At 38.0% G+C, this 15,914-nt stretch overlaps 1 protein-coding gene across 2 annotated transcripts; it reads left to right on the top strand.

Moving 5' to 3' along the window:
- Positions 1-738: 738 nt before the first annotated feature.
- Positions 739-13,802, top strand: susd5 (sushi domain containing 5). Of its 2 annotated transcripts, none has more exons than XM_051671406.1 (5): positions 739-1,035; positions 6,373-6,571; positions 8,438-8,547; positions 9,063-9,251; positions 9,756-13,802. In XM_051671406.1, the coding sequence occupies exons 1-5, from the start codon at positions 948-950 to the stop codon at positions 11,171-11,173; spliced, it is 2,004 nt and encodes a 667-aa protein (XP_051527366.1). In that variant the 5' UTR covers positions 739-947; the 3' UTR covers positions 11,174-13,802. The 2 variants fall into 2 exon arrangements, with proteins under 2 accessions (XP_051527366.1, XP_051527365.1); XM_051671405.1 differs by having other exon boundaries at positions 9,702-13,802.
- Positions 13,803-15,914: the final 2,112 nt, after the last annotated feature.

The raw sequence follows: 15,914 nt of genomic DNA, 5'->3' as shown, positions 1-15,914 counted from the left end.
GTATTAAGAGCGCGAGAGATCAAGCGTGTGTACGCGCGCGCGTGTGCGTGCCTGCTTAAGCTGTAATTGTTTGGCTAAAGCCTTGATGAAAATAATAAGGTTAGGAATTTAGGGGCACACGCAGCTCTGTTATTGAAGTAAATAACATCACAAGTTCAGTTCAGACATTTCCAGCCTGTGCTGGCCACAGTTATGCCACTTACTCACTTAAAAACAAACATACTTGCTAATTCACACTCACTCTCATCTCTTTCTACAGCACAGACATACACATAAAAAGCCTTTGAAATGGCATGAATGTGTTTGGGAGTGTGTGTTTGTGGGTGGTGGTGGGGGGCAAAGACACCTATTATGCTTTCCAGTCTCATAGTGTCCAATAGCGCCCAAATTGGGCAGCTTCATCAAAGTCATTGTGCCTTGAGGCTGGCATGAAGAATTTGTCTGAATCGCTTTTAGACACAGTTTGTTTTGTCCTGATCGTTTCTGAGCTGTCATGCAGCCAGGCGCGCTATGGTGACGAGACGCACCAAATTAAGACTCGGCCCGAAAAGAGAAAAAAAAAGTCATTACACGGTGGCAAAAAGTTTTCCGTGCCAGGGAAGTACAGACCATTATGCCCTCGACTCCCCATGGCACGCTGGAACAAAACCAGTGCTTAGAGCCTCTGTTCTCATGCGGTACAGCACAGGTTCTGAGTCATGACGTATTTACTGACAACGCCATGCGAGTTTTCGCACGAGCGCACCAACAGCTCGGTAATGCACTTCTTGGTCAGATAAACCTCCCCTTGCACCTCTGTCACTGCGTCTATTAGTTCTTTTCTCTCGGCTAACAGAATCATCAGACCTGTCCTTTTGGAGTGCGCAATTCAATTTGGGATTTTCACCTTTCCTCTCTGATTTGGAAAAGTTTGCATCAGTTTTCCAGGGACTGTTCAGCTTTACATCATGGGGAGACCCTGTAACCGAGAGCTGGCGCTCCTGCCGCTGCTGGGATACTTGGCTTGCTTGACAGTCGGTCACACTCGCGCGGACGGTGGGTTTCTCTTGATGATTTGGGTGCAGTAATTTGTTTCACGCGCCACTGCAATACACATTCACGCGTGGTGATGAATGGATGCCCACGCGTGTGTCTTTAGGTTTCGAAAGATTAGAGAGTGGGGTGAATGCATGTCATATTTGTTCTTGGTGAATATACTATGTATATACTTAAAAGGGAAAGTGTGTGTCTATTTAATTCAAAAGTTGACATTTCAAGCCAGTAATAGTTCAAAGGTGCATCTCAGCTGTCAATAACTAAGTCTTTTGCTCCTCTTTTTAAGCAATACTGGGTTTAATATTTCACGTACGGATATATTTATCGATTGAGGTAAGTTTAAATAAAAATGTGTAAAAAAAAAAGTGTTTATATAGCCTATTGTTAAGGTTTGCTCTCAAACTTTACTTTTAGATACTTTTAGAATTAAAATCTCTTAGATAAAGGTTTAGTTTATTGATTTTCATGTTCATCCACCATATATATATATATATATATATATATATATATATATATATATATATATATATATATATGCTTAAATGTTTGAAATTATATATATATATATATATATATATATATATATAGATAGATAGATAGATAGATATATGCTTAAATGTTTGAAATTATATATATATATATATATATATATATATATATATATATATATATATATATATATATATAAACTGATCAGCAACAACATTAAAATCACCTGCCTAATATTGTGTAGGTCCCCCTCGTGCTGCCAAAACAGTGCCAACCCGCATCTCAGAATAGCATTCTTAGATGATATTCTTCTCACCACAATTGTACAGAGCGGTTATCTGAGTTACCGTAGACTTTGTCAGTTCAAACCAGTCTGGCCATTCTCTGTTGACCTCTCTATCATCAACAAGGCATTTCTGTCCACAGAACTGCCACTCACTGGATGTTTTTTGTTTTTTCACCATTCTGAGTAAATTCTACAGACTGTTGTGTATGAAAATCCCAGGAGATCAGCAGTTACAGAAATACTTAAACCAGCTCATCTGGCACCAACAATCATGCCACGGTCCAAATCACTGAGATCATATTTTCTACCCATTCTGATGGTTGATGTGAACATTAACTGAAGCTCCTGACCCATATCTGAATGATTTTATGCACTGCTGCCACACGACTGGCTGATTAGGATAATCGCATGGATGATTGTTGGTGCCAGACAGTACTTCTTTAACTGCTGATCTCCTGGGATTTCACACACAACAGTCTCTAGAATTTACTCCAAATGGTGCCAAAACAAAAACATCCAGTGAGTGGCAGTTCTGTGGACGGAAACGCCTTGTTGATGAGAGAGGTCAACAGAGAATGGTCAGACTGGTTCGAACAGACAAAGTCTACGGTAACTCAGATAACCGCTCTGTACAACTGTGGCGAGAAGAATAGCATCTCAGAATGCTATTCTGAGATGCGGGTTGGCACAGTTTTGGCGGCACGAGGGGACCTACTCAATATTAGGCAGGTGGTTTTAATGTTGTGGCTAATCGGTGTATATATATATATATATATACACTACCGTTCAAAAGTTTAGGGTCACTTACTCATTCTTTATTATAATTTTCTATCACATTTTAGAATAATAGGAAAGTCATCACAACTATGAAATAATAGAAATGGAAATATGGGAATTATGTTGTGACTACAAAAATCCAAAATAAATAAAAACTATGTTATATTTTAGCATCTTCAAAGTGGCCACACTTTGCCTAGATTTTGCAGAAATGTAGTCTTGGCATTTTCTCAAACAACTTCTTGAGATATCACCCTGGGATGCTTTTTAAACAGTATTGAAGGAGTTCCCATCTATATGCTGGGCACTTAGTGGCTGCTTTTCTTAATTATTCAGTCCAAGTCATCCATTTCAAAAACTGTTTTTTTTTTAAAAATAAAATTTAGTTTTGTAATTAAATAAATTAATATGGTGGCACAATTATATTTTTGTCTACAAAACTAATTTCAAACATTTAAGCATATGCCTTCAGATCAAAAGATTTTTAAGATTACAAGAAACATTTCAGGCAAGTGACGCCAAACTTTTGAACGGTAGTATATATATATATATATACACTACCAGTCAAAAGTTTTGAAACACGACTGAAATGTTTCTCATGATCTTAAAAATCTTTCGATCTGAAGGCGTATGCTTAAATGTTTGAAATTATATATATATATATATATATATATATACGAGACTCATCAGCATGACACTAATGAATTTATAACAAAGGATTGATAAATGACACTTTTCTGGTGGTTCATTTTAGAGTGCTTGATTAGTCAGATGTTTAAATGACTTGACGTTTTAATGAATATGACTCAGACTGGATTTACCTCACTGACACCAACCTGCTAAGCTTAAGTATTCCAGTTCAAATTTATCCCAAACGATGATGTTAAAGGGATAGTTCACCCAAAAATTTTAAATCTCTCATCATTTACTCACCCTAATGCCATCTTTCTTCTGCTCAACACAAACGAAGACTTTTAGAAGAATATTTCTGCTCTGTGGGTCCATACAATGCAAGTGAATGGTGACCAAAAAAGGAGATAAGTCAGCATAAACATAATCCATAAAACTCCAATGGTTTAATCTATGTCTTCTGAAGTTATCCAGTTGATTTTGGGTGAAAACAGACCAAAATATAACTCCTTTTTTACAGTACATCTTGACAGCATTTTCCTTAGAAAATATGATTTCAAGCTCAATTAAACTTACTAAAGTGTCATCTAGTGCTCTGCGCATGCGTCAAGCGCTAAGAAGTGTAATCGAGCTTGAAATCATGGTTGTGCCTACAGACTGCTGTCAAGATGTACAGTGAAAAAGGAGTTATATTTTGGTCTGTTTTCACCCAAAACCAACTGGATCACTTCAGAAGACATTGATTAAACCGTTGGAGTCTGATGGATTAATATTATGCTGATTTTATCTGCTTTTTGAGTTCTGGTCAAAATTCACTTGCATTGTATGGACTTATAGAGCTGAGATATTCTTCTAAAAATCTTCGTTTGTATTCAGCAGAAGATAGAAAGTCATACACATGGGATGGCATGAGGGTGAGTAAATGATGAGAGAATTTTCATTTAAGGGTGAACTATCCCTTCAACTGATATGTATTTAAATTAACAAAATGGATTTTCTCAAACAACAATTCAAATTGTTACTAAAAGGTAAATTCTAAGTATTTGCATTTAGAAAACAGAGATATAAGGCCCTGCGCTCGTACCATTTTATTATCTTTAAACAACATACTGTATGTTTGTTGAAGTGATCATGTGACCTCTAGTTACTTTTTTTTTTTTTTTACCCAAAATGAGCTGTATCTAACATGATTACTCAAAAAATTCTTACTGTGAAACTGAATTACTATCCTCTGACGCAGGCACACACACACTGAAGGCAGACTGTAGATATCTGTAGGCACTGTGTAAGCTCTGTTTCAGAGGGTTGTCACAGGAATTGACTGTTGAAACTGTGACAAACAAATGATGTTGTCTTGTGGAAGATTTGTTGCGATGTTGCAGGTGTATGTGTAAAATAGCTGGTCAGGGTGGGGCTTATGATGTAATTGTGCTCGTGTGGTTTGTGTGTGTATGTAGACTGATTTTGTCACCTACAGTCATGAATTGAAGCTGGTCTTCTTCTCCATGTTCTTTTTTTCCTCAACCCTCAGTATAGCTGGTATAGCTTCACACCATGGACCATAATTGCTCCAATACACACACAAACACTACCAATTGTTTTAAATAAACTCAGCCAACACTTGACTCACTTAACCCTATTCAAGTAGTATCTTATTCTCTAAAACTGCCAACTTTTGAAATACAATGCTTTGGTGTTGTAATTCATGCCATTCATACCACCTGTAGATACCATATCAGCTTGCTGTGGTTCAAACTGAGTTTGAGGTAATTAGCCTTGCATTCTCCTAATTTTTTGATGTCCCTCTCATATCCCCTGTTTGAGGTAATGTGTTTCCGTTAATGTATTTCCACTTTCTACAAATAGGGTACAAATAGGGCCTGACAACTCTTTGGCAAGTAAAATTAAGTCATTATTTTCTTTCTTTTTCAATAAGTGGATATTAAAGGGATAATTCACCCAAAAATTAAAATTCTCTCATCATTTACTCACCCTCAGTGCCATCCCAGATGTGTATGACTTTCTTTCTTCTGCTGAACACAAACAAAGAATTTTAGAAGAATATCTCAGCCCTGTTGGTTCATTCAATGCAAGTGAAAAAAATTTGAAGGTCCATAAACCACATAAAGGCAGCTTAAAAGTAATCCATAAGACTCCAGTGGTTAAATCCATATCTTCAGAAGTGATATAATAGGTGTGGGTGAGAAACAGATCAATATTTAATTCCTTTATTTTACTATAAATTCTCCTCCCTGCCCAGTAGGTGCACTCTTCATGCATATCGCCACAAACAAAAGAAGAAGAAAGTGAAAGTGGGAATTGATCGTAAAAAAAGACTTAATTATTGTTCTGTTTCTCACCAGCACTTATCATATCGCTTCTGAAGATATAGATTTAACTACTGGAGTCTTATGGATTACTTTTATGCTTTTATGTGCTTTTTGAACCTTCAACATTTTGGTACCCATTCACTTGCATTGAATGGGCTAACAGAACTGAGATATTCTTCGAAGAAAGAAAGTCATACACATCTGGGATGGGATGATTTTTGGGTGAACTATCCCTTTAACCCTCAGAAAATGTTAATTGTCAACCTCAGGAGGTCAATGAAAATATTATATCTGTCAGTTTTATTCTATATTTATTTTATATGAGGTGTTCAATTATTGAAACCCTGTTACTAAAACCTGTCTAAATAAAAATAAAAAAATACAGTTATTTTCTAGCAATAAACATTACATAAACATCATAATAAATAGACAAATATAAAATAAATAAATAAATAAATAAAAATACTTAGAATTCAGAATCAGTTACATTCAGAACACATTATGTCAAAATTCTGACATTGTTGTATGATTTTAGTTGTTGAATACAAACAAGAAGGTCAAGACCTTTAATGTGGGACAGTCCAATGCAGACTTCTGAAATGTTAATGCTTAGCTACTTTTTATGCTTTGTTCATTTTTTGTTGGATAATAGTTTCTATAATATTTCTAACAGATCTCACGATAAAAAAATAAATAATAATAAATTAAAAAAAAAACCATCTGGTTTGTGCCTGATTTGTGCCAAAGTACACAATATTTGTAGAAAAGTGCCTGATGCAAAATGTGCTTTCTAACACTATATTTAAACTGGTATGTCTACACCAGTTTCTTCGCTAGGACGAGTATTCTTATTGGAGTTACAAAGTGCTTCAAAAGGTGGACAAGACGCTGGATTCGAGGCAGCAACAAATGCCTGTATCGCTCAAGGGGCCCGGGTGGCATCTGGGGCCGACTTGCATCATGCAGTGTTGGAATGTGCTTTATCAGCCTGCTCGCGTGGTTGGCTCTCTGGACCAAGCATTGGGTGAGAACATTAATTACCTGAAGAACAGAACTGTTACCATAACAACCTCCTTTGGACTTAGGCTGTTGGTCATAGTGTCATTGTTAGAATGGTCACTGTGCATTTTGAGGCACGATAATAAGATACCTTGTGCATTTGTGTGTATATCTGTTTTTGTGTGTGACTGAAAGATAGAGACTATCCTACCTGTGAATTCAGGCAGAACATTCCTATTTACACCTCAGTTATGTCAGGGCCTGAGAGAAATGGACCTGAGCCTGTGCGAGAGAACACATCAGCACCTTTCCTTTGTTCATTTTCTGTGCTGTTTTGTTGCTTATATGTATTTCTTTACCACTGGGTGCAAATCCCTAAATAATTATCACATCCAAAAATGTGACAAAAAAACTACTTGGCTCGAAAAGTATTTGGACACCTAAGCCACACTTACAAATATATATTTCATTGCATTATATAACAAAATATTAGTGGAATCTGTAAACAAATTATACTAGATATTTTCTCAGTACTAACTAGCTTTTCTTTGCCATTTTTACAATTACCTTTGACCTTTGGACCGAAGGTCTTTTTTAGTGGATGTACAGTATGTAGTCAGTTCCTCTTAAGTTTACATGGGCGTCTTAAAGATTAGCCGTATGTGTACTTTATCACATTAACATGGACATATTCCACTAACATTTGACAACAATAATATGTCCAAACATTTTGAACAGTATATCTATTTTTTTAATCATTTAAAACCAAAAAAAGAAACGTCTTTTTGTCCAAATTTTTGCTTGAAAATGTGCTTGAGTTATCATTTATTAAAATAAACACCACTTGGTTTGATATTTTATTATCTATTGCAATGGCATTGCTTAATTGTCAAAATACCTTTTGGGGCCACTGTATGATGTTCTTTCAGAATCAGAGGAACCTTTCATGTAAAGTACACTTTTTCATTATAAGACTTTTTTTTTATTATTATTTTTTTTTTTTTTCAAAATTCTGCTTAATAGGCTTGGCCCATAAAGTGATAAAGTGTAAATGTATGCATATATTACAAGAACAAACCCTTGTTGAATATCACTTACTTTTGTGAGTCTCGCCAGAAGGAGAAGCCTTCCCTTAAGAACAACCTATAGATTAGGCTACACATGAATTTCTTAGAGATGACTCGTACATTTCATATAAATGACCTACATAAAATTTAAATTTAAGAAAATCTCCCTCAGTACAGATCAGCCTTAATAAACTAAATTTGACACTGGATGTTTCCAAGTAACTTAACACTGTCCCAAGAGAATCCAGTCTCATAAGTACTGTCTGGTGAGTAGGTTTGAGCCCCCATCTGCACCCACTCAGACACAGACATATCCACATACTCATAAGTCTGATTAAGACTTCACAGCTAAGTGTTAAAGGGTGAGTTAAGCAACTTACTTGCTTCATAAACATTTGAAGGAATGTCTCTGAAAGATTTGGGACAAAACAGACAGACATTCTTGTCTATAGATATGGTCAGTATAATCATAAACCTTGACTAACATATTGAAGTAATTTTTATTATAGACTCTATTAGATAAAAGTAGTTTTTAATAACCATCTTTTCATTCAGACAAATAAATAAATACAAACATTCTGAGAGAGAGACTTGGACACACAAGCTTGAACATGATGGACAATACATAAGCTTATGATAGAAAACAGGCCTGCAGTGTAAATTTATATAAACACTGGAGACATTAGCAATGTGATAGGGATATACTGCCTAAAGTGTGTGTAAGAGAATGAGTGTGTACATGTGCTTCATAAGAGAGAGGACAAAAGAACTGACATGGTATTCCTCTAATTCAGTTCCAATTGTATTTCAATGTGTGATTTCAGGACCACGGTGTGCAGTCAAGTCGCGGGGAGTTTGATTTCTGTTGACGTGCAGCTGGAGAATGTAACCGGGGACAATGAGAGACTGGGCGTGTTCTGTGTGAAAGATAGCGGTCAGTTTTAAATCACTAAAATTAAGAAACTGGAGAGGGGAGCTGTTTGTCACTTATCGCAGGGACTATTTTTTGTCACAAATACCTAAGTACTTGTATGCATTTTATGTCTGTTCTGACAAACCAAATAGAATTATTACAACACATGCAGAAGAAACTTAGGTCTTTATGAATTCTTTAGACTGCAAATATTATTTTCTTAATAGCTATATTTTCATGTTTTCCAGTTAAAATATCTAAACATCCTTAAAACAGGATACATTTACTTGTGATATTAAGACTTCTTTTTAGAGACTAGGTCTTGAAGTAAGCAGTAATTATTTTTCTTACAGCATTGGAAAATAGTTTTTCCTCATGTTAAACATGAATCTTACACAATTTAATAAAATATATGCTTAAAACAGGAGGAAAACAAATACCATATTTACTTTACTGGAACAAACAAAACAAAGATGAAGAGAATTATTGCAGTGTATTTTATGAGAACTCTTCACCACTTACCTTTCTTCCATCAGATGCTCCATGTGGACAGCCACCTTCATTACCAAATTCACATCTGCAGGGTAAAACTGGACTAGACATAGGGGATGAACTCCTGTATGCCTGTAATCCCGGATACAAACTCCCCAATGGAGAGACAGCCTTCAGCCTGCTTTGTGACAGTTGTGGAGAATGGTACGGCCTGGTACAGCATTGTGTCATAGGTGAGTTGCAAGCACAATGATTCAACTGGATTAGCAAGTGATTGGAAGTCACTGGGTTGAGAGTTGGCAATTTGAGCCAACATGAGGGACAGTGAGTTGAGAAGAGTTCAACTTTATGCAAATGTGATTTTAGAGTGTACAGTGATTTTATACTGCAACTACCAATATGAATGCATCACATGATTAGCCACCTGAAACAACTGGATACAGCAATCGAGTAGTAATGCCTATTAGTGGAACAGAACAGAGACTTGGTGACCTCCAGCAATTTAATCAGAGTGAGTCTGGTGGAACAATAGAAAGGGGGATTTTAATGGGTTAAGAGATGCACAAGTCTTGTAGTTCAAAGGTTTTATTAGGCTTTTGGGTGTAGCTTCAATAGACCTCAGTATGTTTGATTTGTTGCAGATGATCCTAAATGCCACACTAACTATGAGGACATGTTCACAGATGACCATCTCTTTGAGAATCCAGGGGAGGTTCATCAGGTTTCTTTTATTCCAGGAGGAGCAGAGACTACTGATCATAAAGAAGAGGAATCCACTCCTGAACCAAAGTATGAGCGGACAGCCATGTCAGAGGAGGAGGAGATTGAAGAGGATTCTACAGTATCAGTGACTGAACCTCCAGTGTCTCTGCTCAGTCAGAAGCATATGTTCTGGTTCCCTTCAGAGGCCTTCCAGGATGAGAATAAGCCTCCTGTTATCACCCCAGATTATTCTGTCAAAAGCCCCACCACAGACCAGAATCACAGCCAACCGGAGCCTGACCTCATTATAGAAGAATATGACCCTAACCCTGACCCTGATTATGACAATGCGACAGATCATCCCACTAATGTGCCCATCAGTCCAAGTGTTGGCAGCACGGCGGACTCCTGGCTTGATGGATACCTTGTTTACCAGGGAGAAGATAAAACTGGTGGCAAGTCTACAGGAGAGGCAGGACCAGAACATGGACTGGAGACGGACAGCATGACTGACCATTCGGAAGTGGAGGTGTTTAAGGATACAACCAAAAGTCCAATGGAAGCGGAGATTGGGGGTTTGACTGACCACACAGAGGAGGAAGATATTGAAGGATTTGCCAACAATCCCAAGGACACAAAGTATGAAGGCAAGATCCACAGGAAAGGAGAGGAGGATGAGCTTAGCAAAGGGACAACTAGACCGGATAATGAGGAATCTGTTGGAGTAAAAGAGGATCCAGTGGTAGCACATTATGGGGAAGCCACCGAGAAGGATGAAATAGGGAAAGAGATGCCCATACCAGAGGTAACGGAGTCTGAAGGAGAGATTGATGGATTTGAAGAGTTAGGATTTGACGGTGTTACTGAAAGCCCAAATGCTGTGGAGGTTGAACCCACCACCTTTGTCAGTGGTACTAAGATAACAACTAGTACGGACGATATTGCTCTACACAAGCTGCCCATTGCGTACACACCAGCATCTGCTCCGGAGAATGTGAGCACTAGCCAAGAGGGTTTAGGACCTGAACACACAGCTACACCTTCAGGGATGGTATTTCTCTATGTTACACCTGGTTTCACTGATGATTTCATTACCCAGGCTACACCCATCATTGAGGTTTCTTGGGAAACCAATGACAATGGCCACTTTCTGGAACATGACCCCAACCATGGCACGACAGAAATCCCTGAAAATAGTGAGCTGGAAAGAGGCAGAGATCACAGCCTGGACCAACAAGAACGGGCCAGGGAAGGTACTTGTGTGGAAGATCCGTGTCATGTATCCGGCCGTGGACCAATGATTGCAGCTATTATCGTTGGCATAGTAGCAGCATTGGTAGGTGTGTTCTTGGGGGTATGTTGTTACAAAAAGTGGCTACAAAAGAGCTCCCACTACCAACTCAATGGAACTAACAGGCAAACACAGTGCATTGAATTACAACAGACTGTGTGATAGCCATGCACATCCTCACAAACCCACACAGCTTACACAAACATCAATAAAAAGCCATTTATGTGTGAACATTACAGTCTACATCCACATTAACACAAAAATCGTCTTTGCGTTCAACACTCCTTCACCACACAATGTTGTTGGATAGGATTGTTTAGTGCTTATGTAGGTAATGTTTCTGTTTTTTCATGTTTTCTTTTTCATTGTATTTTCAGTGTATTGTGTTGATGATAATTGGCACCTCATAATCTCTAAGTTAGGTGTGATGGATCTAAATGTCTTTTGTTATTTTGGATGGACTGCATTGGACTGCGAGTCAGTGCATTTGCGTGCACAGTGCCCGTATATGTCCTTGTTAATTGATTAGTACATGTTTTTTAGCTTTGTCCATTTGTGAGTGAATGTGCGTAAGGCGTTTGATTGATTGTGACTGTCTATGCGTATGTGTGTGTGTATGTGAGTATGAAAGAGAGAGAAAGAGAGAAAAAGAGATTGTGGTTGAACATAGCATTCTGTGCATGATATTGAAAGTTTCTAACTCTCATAGACAGGTGAGACATTCTGGTCAGAGGAACTGAGGGTGATTTCTGATTGGCTCACATTTGTGCCTAGAGCTTGCAGAATAAATAGCTTTTTCATTCCTAAATTTAGAATAAAATGATCATTTGTTTGTTTAAAGCATTTTTTCCAATAAATTGGTTCAGTTTCTTGAGATTGGGCTCAGGACTCTGTGCATGCTATTGAAAGAATCTAACTCTCAGACAGGTGAGACATTCTGGTCAGAAGAACTGAGGGTGGATTCTTATTGGCTTTCAACAGATATAGAGCTTGTTGAATGTGTAGCTGTCACTCACCAATTTAGAATGCCATGAGCATTTGTTAATTTTCTTTAAGGCCATACCCACACTAATCTGTTTTCGTTTGAAATTTTGATTTAGCTATGTTTACGCCTCTCATCCACACTGGAACAGGGTTTTCCTCCACTGAAAATAGAGACTTTCGAAAACTCTCTCTAGTGCTTTGGAAAACAATGACATTAGGAAACTGAAAATGGAGGTTTCAAACTTAAATGGATTAGTGTGGACGTGGTCTAAAAGATCATGTTAGCATTGAAGTATACTAAGATTTAAAGGAAATTTAAGAAAAGGTCATAAATGAATATTTTATATGTCTTCAAGCCAAAATTAAACTCCTCACTGAGGTTTCAAATAAAACGTAGATTAATGCATTATTATACTTTCCCCCAGGGCTGGATCTAGGAGGGTGCAGGGGTGGCATTCCTATGCCCCCACCCCAAGCGCAAGTGAAGCAAAGGGTCGAATTGTATCATAATGGCAATAACCCTAACAACATGTGCTGGAACTAAAGACACCTGTCAATACCCCTCCGTTATATGTTATTGCCCCCCTAATGTAACCATTCTAGATCCGGGCCTGCTTTCCCCCAAATGTTTCCTCGATGTTAAAAACAAAATTTTTGTCCCTGAAAGTAATGATCTTCAATCGTTAATAACCTCAAATTAAATTTATAAGGGATATTTATATCAGATGTGTATTATAAAGTTAAAAAATATTATTTTAAAGATTCTTTCGACATTTTAGAACCAGTTAATTAAAACAAAACAGAAACCACAGTGAATCTGCAATAACTATTGTCAGTGTTTAATTAAAGCTGTAATCAATTATGTTTATTGGGGGAGGGGGTCCAAGTGGTCAATAAATTAAATAAAATGCTAATATGTTTTTGTTTTGCTATACATTTCTATTGTGATTTTAGTTTATAAAAGATCTACTGAAGTATAGTACGGTTATTTGTTTATTCAACGTGTTGTTATTAACATAGTCTAGAGGATCAATAGAGTGTCTTATATTCGATTATAAATTAAAAAGAAAAGTAAGAGTGGAGTGAAGTATATTTTCTTTCTAGAACTGTGCAGCTGATGTTATATGAGCTTTATTTTTTATTGTAGAATATACACAGTGTGTTCTCTGACATAACTCTCTGTTAAGGTTAGTATGGTCTTATTTACTTACAAATCAATACTCAGATCATAACAGAATATCAAAATTGTGGCATAGGACATAATTTCATGTCACTGAAAATTTCTGGTGTGTCATTTCTAGTAGATTTGATGCTAATAATTTTGAAGCATTAAAAGTTTAGATAAAGAAATCAGTTTCAGTTGGCTTTTGTGTTGGTCGATGCTATTAGGTGATTTTGATTGTTTTTAAGCTTTGGGAATTTTATTTGAAGTGTTAGGAAAACCAGCCCAAATGAATGCTTTTCAACTTGAAGTATCAAATACTGTAGATACTTCATTACCATTGTGGGGCACTTGCAGCAATTGGAACTATTTGCACTGAAATCTTATCAAAGTCATTTTTCTGAATTGTAAAAGTGTTTCACTGTGATATGAAGTTGTCTCTGAATACAGTTCTTGAGTGAATAAGTAAAATGTAGTCATCTTTGATCTATTCATCTATGATCTGTTCATTTGCATTAAAAGTTAAAACTGCTTGGTAATATCACCCATTACACTGTAACAATGTCAGTTACAGTAAATGTGACATGAGGGTATCCGAGTAAACATAGCTGTGGAAAACTAACTGAACATTAACAAATAAATTACTCTGGGTAAAGCAGCTTTAGTCTTTCTTGGTGTCAACATTGTCGTGGGAGCTAAAGTAAGCTTAAAAAAAACATTTCCTTCCTAAGATAAGACTGCAAACATTTGCATAGTGTGGCTAGGTGTCTCTGTATGTGTGTAAGGTCTGCAAGGCCAGCAGGGCTAAAACTGGTATCATGAAAGAGAGAGGAGTCATGTATGGACTATTTGAATTGTTGTTTTGTTTTCTGTCTATTCTGTCACTTTTAAGCAGCAAAACAAAAACACTGCATACAATCACTCGCGCAGCGGTAGAACAGAGACTTGTTTAAATGTGTTTGAACATGGAGTATGTGTGCAGTTTATCACACCAAAGTAGGAAAACCCACAGAGAAAAGAAGAGAAGGGGGATGGGGTTTGGGAGTGAACAAGGTGGCGAGAGTCTGGATACAAAAATGATTATGTGTATTCAAGTGTTTTGCTTAAGGTCCAGTGTTTAGTCTTTTGCTGTTAAATTTACAATTGTACGGGGTCTTCGTTGCCAGATGGTGTGCTTAATAATGCGGCAAACATTCTCAATTGGAGACAGGTCAGGACTGCAGGCAGGCCAATCTAGCACCCACACTCTCTGCTTACACAGTCATGCACTTGAAATCTGGGCAGTATGTGGTTTGAAGTTGTCCTACTGAAAAATACAGGGACGTACAGTGCATCCGGAAAGTATTCACAGCGCTTCACTTTTTCCACATTTTGTTATGTTACAGCCTTGTTCCAAAATGGATTAAATTAATTATTTTCCTCAAAATTCTACAAACAATACCCCATAATGACAATGTGAAAGACGATTGTTTGAAATCTTTGCAAATTTATTAAAAATAAAAACCGAAACAAATCACATGTACTTAAGTATTCACAGCCTTTGCCATGACACTCAAAATTGAGTTTCCACTGTTTCCACTGATCATCCTGTTTCCACTGATCATCTTTGAGATGTTTCTACAACTTGATTGGAGTCCACCTGTGGTAAATTCAGTTGATTGGACATGATTTGGAAAGGCACACACCTGTCTATATAAGGTCCCACAGTTAACAGTGCATGTCAGAGCACAAACCAAGCCATGAAGTCCAAGGAATTGTCTGTAGACCTCCGAGACAGGATTGTATCGAGGCACAGATCTGGGGAAGGGTACAGAAAAATTTCTGCAGCATTGAGGGTCCCAATGAGCACAGTGACCTCCATCATCCGTAAATGGAAGACGTTTGGAACCACCAGGACTCTTCCTAGAGCTGGCCACCTGGCCAAACTGAGCGATCGGGGAGAAGGGCCTTTGTCAGGGAGGTGACCAAGAACACGATGGTCACTCTGACAGAGCTCCAGCATTTCTCTGTGCAGAGAGGAGAACCTTCCAGAAGAACAACCATCTCTGCAGCACTCCACCAATCAGGCCTGTATGGTAGAGTGGCCAGACGGAAGCCACTCCTCAGTAAAAGGCACATGACAGCCCGTCTGGAGTTTGCCAAAAGGCACCTGAAGGACTCTCAGACCATGAGAAACAAAGATTGAACTCTTTGGCCTGAATGGCAAGTGTCATGTCTGGAGGAAACTAGGCACCGCTCATCACCTGGCCAATACCATCCCTACAGTGAAGCATGGTGGTGGCAGCATCATGCTGTGGGGATGTTTTTCAGCAGCAGGAACTAGGAGACTAGTCAGGATCGAGGGAAAGATGAATGCAGCAATGTACAGAGACATCCTTGATGAAAACCTGCTCCAGAGTGCTCTGGACCTCAGACTGGGGCGAAGGTTCATCTTCCAACAGGACAACGACCCTAAGCACACAGCCAAGATAACAAAGGAGTGGCTATGGGACAACTTTGTGAATGTCCTTGAGTGGCCCAGCCAGAGCCCATACTTGAACCCGATTGAACATCTCTGGAGATATCTGAAAATGGCTGTGCACCGACGCTCCCCATCCAACCTGATGGAGCTTGAGAGGTCCTGCAAAGAAGAATGGGAGAAACTGCCCAAAAATAGGTGTGCCAAGCTTGTAGCATCATACTCAAAAAGACTTGAGGCTGTAATTGGTGCCAAAGGTGCTTCAACAAAGTATTGAGCAAAGGCTGTGAATACTTATG

The sequence above is a fragment of the Myxocyprinus asiaticus genome, chromosome 34 (assembly GCF_019703515.2).
Source record: "Myxocyprinus asiaticus isolate MX2 ecotype Aquarium Trade chromosome 34, UBuf_Myxa_2, whole genome shotgun sequence".
NCBI classification, from domain to species: Eukaryota; Metazoa; Chordata; class Actinopteri; order Cypriniformes; family Catostomidae; genus Myxocyprinus; species Myxocyprinus asiaticus.
Note: the sequence above shows the minus strand (reverse complement) of the source record. Positions and strands in the feature narration are given on the sequence as shown.